The sequence below is a fragment of the Cucurbita moschata genome, unplaced genomic scaffold, assembly GCF_002738365.1.
Source record: "Cucurbita moschata cultivar Rifu unplaced genomic scaffold, Cmos_1.0 Cmo_Scf00048, whole genome shotgun sequence".
Lineage (NCBI taxonomy): Eukaryota > Viridiplantae > Streptophyta > Magnoliopsida > Cucurbitales > Cucurbitaceae > Cucurbita > Cucurbita moschata.
Genome location: NW_019268564.1, coordinates 1,258,432 through 1,265,890, shown reverse-complemented (window position 1 = coordinate 1,265,890; position 7,459 = coordinate 1,258,432). Strand labels below are relative to the sequence as shown.

General features: G+C 39.3%; 1 protein-coding gene across 1 annotated transcript; it reads left to right on the top strand.

Moving 5' to 3' along the window:
• The first annotated feature begins 1,631 nt into the window (after positions 1-1,631).
• Positions 1,632-6,683, top strand: LOC111435046 (mechanosensitive ion channel protein 6-like). Its single transcript, XM_023072361.1, has 5 exons — positions 1,632-3,665; positions 4,047-4,170; positions 4,700-4,993; positions 5,083-5,285; positions 5,912-6,683. The coding sequence occupies exons 1-5, from the start codon at positions 1,702-1,704 to the stop codon at positions 6,129-6,131; spliced, it is 2,805 nt and encodes a 934-aa protein (XP_022928129.1). The 5' UTR covers positions 1,632-1,701; the 3' UTR covers positions 6,132-6,683.
• Positions 6,684-7,459: the final 776 nt, after the last annotated feature.

Below are 7,459 nucleotides of genomic sequence, written 5' to 3'. Positions count from 1 at the left end.
TTTTTTTTTTTTTTTTTTTTTTTTTTTTTTTTTTTTTTTCTTTCTCATTTCTTCCATTAAACTTTTGATAGTTGTGATGATTCGCAGCTTTTATAATAAGAATTTTTAGAAACACTTTTATACAGCTTTTTATTTTTCTCCGCAAGGTCTTTTTCTGGAAGTTTTGTACTTAGGCAATACCTTTACATGTATGAATATCATCCTCTCGTTCGGAACTAAATTTGAAAGCCATATTATAAAAAAACCCACCCTAAAGATAGATTGATATTTTCATTCGAGAAAAACACTCCTTCACTTGACTAAAAAATTGGTCGCACATTTGCTCCTATGACCCATTAGTCTGGCTAGCTAATGAGCCATTCTTTTGAGTGAGGAGCGGACATCTCCTGCAAGTTGCATTTAAGTCGGTTGATAGTCTTTTCTTCCCCTTCTCTTCTTGACATGATATAGGCATTTAAGCTAGCGGATCAAATCATGGGTTCTCATCCTCAATATTGGGAGAGGCATGCAAGTTGGTTGATTTTTGTTTTTGTATCACGGATCTTAGTTTACGTTGTATGGCATTTTGACGGTATATACTTGTTCAAAATTTGGGTTTATTTAGAACTTGGAAGATGAAAAATAAAAATAACAAATTCATAATCAAACTTGAATCTTTTTAGAATTTTGTGTATTAAACCAAGGTTTATGAGTTATCAAATAAATAAATTTTTTATGAGTTATCAAATAAATAAATTTAGAATTTCGCATTAGAATTAAAGTGTATTAAATGAAGGTTTATGAGAATAAATAAACTTAGAACACATTAGAATTTTGCACACAAATAAATAAAGAAAATTTGAAATTTAGAGATAATTATAACTTATTCAATATACCTATTTTGAGGACATCTTTAAAACTCAATAAAAAAAAAACGTTGGGAAGGTTATCATAATAGAAAATAATGCATTTTAGATTAAAAATTAATAAATTTTTAATCAAATTTAAGAAACATCGGTTTTAGCAAATATTTTCAATCATAATAAAAAATAATACATACAAGATTTGTTGAATTTTTTTTACAAATGAATTGTTGAGTCGATAGATCAAATTTAGATGCGGTTGTTGTTTCGCAGTGATACAAACTCTATGAATTACTACCCACTTCAAGGCACCACAGCAGGTCGTGAGCAAGAGAGATATACTAGAAGTAACCACTCCTTAATCGTGGGTTGTGTCGTGTTGCTTACAATTGAGTGGGCTGATCACGAACGCTACATACTTGATTTTTCACAAACATTTCAAATAAATTATTTTAATAGAAATTCAAAGTCTGTCACAGTAGAACATTTTTCTTTCACGTTCAATTTTGGCAAACACTATAAATCAACAAATTTCTACTCCGTTTTTTAAACATTTATGAAATATTAATATTATAACTTTTGAAAAAATAAAACGGGAAAGGTTGGGATTTTTTTATTGTAATTTAATTATAAAAATATTGAATTAGAATATATATAGATATATATATAAGCCAAACGGAAACCATGGGCAGTTAAGACGTTACATAACGAAATTATTTGTCTGTGGTGTATGCATTATATTGTTGTTTGTTTGTTTGAAGTTGGAAGCAACAATAAAAACTAAAATCCGCCATGCAAATCTCTCGCCCACCATTTGTACTCCTTTTTCAAATCCCTTTTCCCTCCTCGTCGATCACCCATGGATTCCTTCAAGAAATCTCTCAAACACAATGGACCTTTCAAGCATTCCAGGAAGATTTCTGCCGGCGGAGCTGGAAGCGAAATCAATCAGGAGGAGCTCCCCATTCTTCTCGATCACCAACCTTCTGATCAGCATAATCGCCCTAAGGTTCGTCGACCAGCCAACGACGGCGAACCTTCTGGACACAGTGAGGTCATTCTCAAGGTTGATGATGGCGGTTCTTCGGCTGTCTCAAGATCGCAGGAGTCTGCCGGCTATGGCGGGAAGGTTTGGCGGGAATCTAGGTATGACTTCTGGAGTAATAATGATGGAATTGGAACTGGAGGAAGTGCGAGTTGGGCTAGTGGTGCGAGAGCGAGTGATAGTGGTGATAGAAATGAGGGATTTGAATTTGTGAGGCGTGGGAATGGTACGGATGATCCGCCGACGAAGCTGATTGGTGATTTTCTTCATAAGCAGAAAGTTAGAGGCGAAACGACTTTGGATTTGGATCTGGAAATGGAGGAGTTGCGGCTTGATAGGACTAAAACTCCGATGATGGACTCGCCGTTGAGTCGGGCTTCGAAGGATCTTAAAGTTTCGTTTCAACATGACTCGACTGAAATATCGAGCAATGAATCGGTTCGACGGCGGTATAAAGAGTTCCGTGAAATGCAAGAAGAGAGCAAAAGAGGTCAGCCGTCATGGCATCAATCGCACCATGAACATGGCGGATCTTCCATCTCTGGTGTTCAGAACGACTCTGTTGCTGAAGCTATGAGAAGCGCGTCTAACTTGTCTTTTCAGAGCACTCTTTCGTTGCATAGGAAATCTCATTTGCTGAAGGCTAAAGGCAAGTCGAGATTGACAGATCCGCCGGCAGAACCAGACCGGCTCTCCGGCCTCGTTAATAAATCGGGACAGCTCCGATCAGGGTTTCTCGGCAGGACTGACGATGAGGAGGACGACCCTTTTCTGGAGGAGGATTTTCCAGACGATTTCAGAAGGGGTAAGCTCGATGCTCTAACTGTGCTTCAATGGATCAGTTTGTTTCTAATCACTGCTGCTTTAGTTTGCACACTTTCTATTCGTCATTTGAGAGAAAATAGCTTATGGGAATTTAGTATATGGAAATGGGAGGTGATGGTTTTGGTACTGATTTGTGGGCGATTGGTATCTGGTTGGGGGATTGGAATTGGAGTATTTTTCATTGAGAGGAATTTTCTTTTGCGTAAGAAGGTTCTATATTTCGTTTATGGGGTTAAGAGGCCAGTGCAGAATTGTCTATGGTTAGGCCTTGTTCTAATCGCTTGGCATTTGTTGTTTGATAAGCGAGTTAAGAATCAAACCAACAGCGATATACTCGATTATGTGAGGAAAAGTTTAGTGTGTCTCTTGTTAGGCACATTGATTTGGCTAGCTAAGACCCTGATGCTGAAGGTGCTTGCATCTTCCTTCCATGTGAGCACATACTTCGATCGAATTCAGGAATCGTTGTTTAACCAATATGTAATCGAGACGCTTTCGGGGCCACCGCGGATTGAGCTTCAGAAGAGTGAGGAAGAACAGAAGAAAATTGCAGATGAAGTTCAAAGATTGCAGAGTGCAGGAGTTCCCGTACCCCCAGATCTAAGGGCAGCAGCTTTATCTTCTATAAAGAGTGGTGAAAGGGTAAGAAGCAATGTGGGGAGCCAGAGAAGTTTGCGTGGAAAAGATCCCAAACTCTCAAGGGTATCTACCAAAAATGGAAGTGAAGGGATAAATATTGACCACTTGCACAAGCTAACTTCGAAGAATGTATCTGCTTGGAACATGAAGAGGTTGCTGAAAATAGTTAGATATGGAAGTATTACCACGCTGGATGAGCAGATACAGGGGCCGTCTCTTGATGATGAATCTACTACTACCGAGATCAAAAGTGAACGTGAGGCAAAGGCTGCTGCTAAGAAGATTTTTCAGAACGTGGCTCGGCCCGGGTTCAAGTATGTCGTTTTCATTCATATTCTGCTTCCTTTGTGTGTGTATGATCCTTTGAGACCAACCCTCTTAATCACATCTCTATCTATGCCTTCAAGTGAATCGTGTTGTGGATCTTACCTTTTGGTAGTTTTCTCCTTTCCCTTTTCTTTTCTTCCCCCCTATTGATATTTTGCTTGGACATTTGATTCTGATAGTAGTAGGGAACCATTAGGCTCTAATGGAAGCACCAGAAGTTTCGCTATTCGTAGGTTCAATTTAAAGTTTAGTTCCTGAACTTTCATGCTTATATCTGTTTGGTTCCTAAACTTTAAGAAGTGTTTAATAGGTCCCTAAAGATCTGTTCACGACAGTCGCGTAACGTAGTTCTTTCAAAATGATTGCAGGTACATATACCTGGACGACTTAATGCGGTTCATGAAAGAAGAAGAGGTTCTTAAAACACTTAGTCGCTTTGAGGGAGCAACTGAGACCCGGAGGATAAGCAAGTCTGCCTTGAAAAATTGGGTGGTAAGAATGCAGAACTGGTTTCAGAAAACGTTCCTTGTTCCTTCTCTTTTGTTAGTGCCATTGTCATTACTACTAGTAAATGAAGTTTTTAGATAACGAAGTGGCTGCCATTGAGTGCTATCTGCTATGAATTTAGTTGGGAAATTCAGTTCTACATTCAGATAATGAAAACCATTGTAGCCAGAAATTTTAATGAGCTGCCTGAAATTATGCCTCAAAACAGTTCAAATGTCAGGTCTGAAGTACTGTTTAGGAATCACGACCCTCCATAATGGTATGATATTGTCGACTTTGAGCATAAGCTCTCATGGCTTTGGTTTTGGTTTCTCCAAAAGGCCTCGTACCAATGGAGATAGTATTCCTTACTTATAAACTCATGATCAACCCCTTAATTAGCGGTGGTGGGACTCCTCTCCCAACAATCCTCAACATACTGTTCATTCTGTTCTGAATCTAGTGTTTTCGTGTTTTAGTGTTTTAGCATTTTCGCCTCCTATATTTGACATCACGATACATCCTTCTTTTCCAGGTCAATGCCTTCAGAGAACGTAGAGCCCTTTCTTTAACACTGAATGATACCAAAACAGCTGTTGAGAGACTTGGGCTTGTGGTGAATGTCATATTCAGCATCTTTATATTAGTTTTATGGATTATATTACTAGGAATTGCCTCCAGAAAAGTCATCCTCTACATTAGTTCTCAAATAGTGCTTGTGGCATTCATTTTTGGGAACACTCTAAAGAACATATTTGAAGCAATCATCTTCTTGTTCGTCATGCATCCGTTCGACGTCGGAGATCGATGTGAAATCGATGATATTCAGGTGTGCTCATTTGTTTTGCTTTTTAACATAACATAACTATTGTTCTTCTGAACCTTGGACCTTATATTACCATCCCAATGAAAGTGTAGATGGTTGTAGAGGAAATGAACATCTTGACTACTGTGTTCTTGAGACACGACAACCTGAAGATTATTGTCCCAAATAGTGTTCTTGCAACCAAAGTGATCCACAACCACTACCGTAGTCCCGACATGGGCGAATTTATTGAAATCTGTGTCCATATAATGACGCCACTTGAGAAAATTACGGCCATGAAACAGAGAATCATAAGGTATGTTAGCTGTAATGTAAAAGAATATAACATTGCTTCCTGCCTGTGTGACATAGACATAGATTGTGATATCCCACGTTAGTTGGGGAGGAGAATGAAACACCTTTTATAAGGGTGTGGAAACCTTTCCCTAGCAAACGCGTCTTAAAGCCTTGAGGGGAAGCTCGAAAGGGAAAGCCCAAAGAGGACCATATCTGTTAGCGGTGGGCCTGGGGCGTTACAAATGGTATTAGAGCCAGACACCGGGCGATGCGCCAACGAGGACGCTGTTCCCCGAAGGGGGTAGACTCGAGACGGCGTGCTAGTAAGGACGCTAGGCTCCGAAGGGGATGGATTTGGTGGGAGTCCCACATCGATCGGAGAAAGGAACGAGTGCTAGCGAGGACGCTGGGCCCTGAAGGGAGGGGGGGTGGATTGTGATATTCCACATTGGTTGGGGAGGAGAACGAAACACCCTTTATAAGGGTGTGGAAACCTTTCCCTAGCAGACTTGTTTTAAAGCCTTAAGGGGAAGCCCGAAAGTCAAAGCCCAAATAGAAAAATATCTGCTAACGGTGGGCCTGGAACGTTACATAATCATATGTCATTACTATCTATATTGTTCTTCTGTTTTGCTGCTTCTACAGTTTCATTGAAGCCGACAAAGAACACTGGTGTCCTTCCCCAATTATTTTGATGAAGGATATAGATAGTGCAGACAAATTGGCCATGTCAATTTGGCTGTCACACACAATGAACCACCAAGACATAAGGGAAAGATGGGCTCGGAGATCCGTCGTGGTCGAAGAGGTATTGAAGATCTGTCAAGAGTTCGACATTACACCGACTCTCGTCCCACCGCCGTGATCGAACTTCCTCTGCAAGTTGAACAGCAACACACAACAAGGCTTCACTTTCACCCTCTCTCGGATATATGTTTTTTCCTGCTATGCCTATGCCAAATACATTATACAGATTCACCAATCATCTTTCTGAGGAGAAGACAAGACACTAAATGCTCTAGAAACCTCTTTCTAATATGACCGTGATTCGAATCGCGGATAGATCGGTAAACATATTTCGTTACACTGATCGAGAATGTCCATAGAGACCGAGAAAGTCGAGAGGAAGTGAACTATCTATTAGCAAGAGTTGTCTGAGTTTGAGTTTGTTTTTAGTTGAAGATGTTCAAAACATCATTGTACTGATATACTAACTTGTATAATAGATACACTTATCCTTTTGTTAGGAACTCAGGTGTTTATATCCATGTCAAATTGTAAAGTGTTTGCAAGAAGGCACTCATGAACTATATGTGTCCTTCATTTTATGTACCTATATGAAAGGAGAAGATAATACAGTTACATTATAGAGATATCTTGGAATGGTAATTGTGACCGCCCGAGCCTACTGTTAGTAGATATTGTTTGCTTTGGTTCGCCACGTATTACCATTAGCTTCATAGTTTTAAAACGCGTCATTTGAGAGATGAGGTTTCCACACCCTTGTAAGGAATGTTTCGTTCTCTTTTCCAACTGATGTGGGATCTCACAGTAATTGAGATGCATTGTGGAGCTCATGGTTCCCTTCTCCAACTGATGTGGGATCTCGCGGTAATTGAGATGCATCGTGGAGCTCATGGTTCCCTTCTCCAACTGACGTGGGTCTCACAGTAATTGAGATGCATCGTGGAGCTCGTCGTTCCCTTCTCCAACTAATGTAGGATCTCACAGTATTTGAGATGCATCGGTAGAGCTCATCGTTCCCTTCTCCAACTAATGTAGGATCTCACAGTATTTGAAATGCATCCTGGAGTTCATTGTTCCCTTCTCCAACTAATATAGGATCTCATAGTAATTGAGATGCATCGTGGAGCTCATCGTTCTATTTTTCAACTGATGTGAGATCTCACAGTAATTGGGATGCATTGTGGAATTCATCGTTCCCTTCTCCAACTTGAGATGCGTGTGATCTCATAGTAATTGAGATGCATCTTGAAGTTTAACAATTCATGGAATACAGGGAAGACGGTTAGAAGCTCAAACAACATATCTCACACGACTAATATAAATAAGGATCATTTATACTATACTTTTCAAATAATAAACAAACAAAAAATCGAAAGTAAACATTATATATATATATATTTTTTTTTTGAGTTTTAATGTCTTAACAAAAAAAAAAAAAAAAAAAAA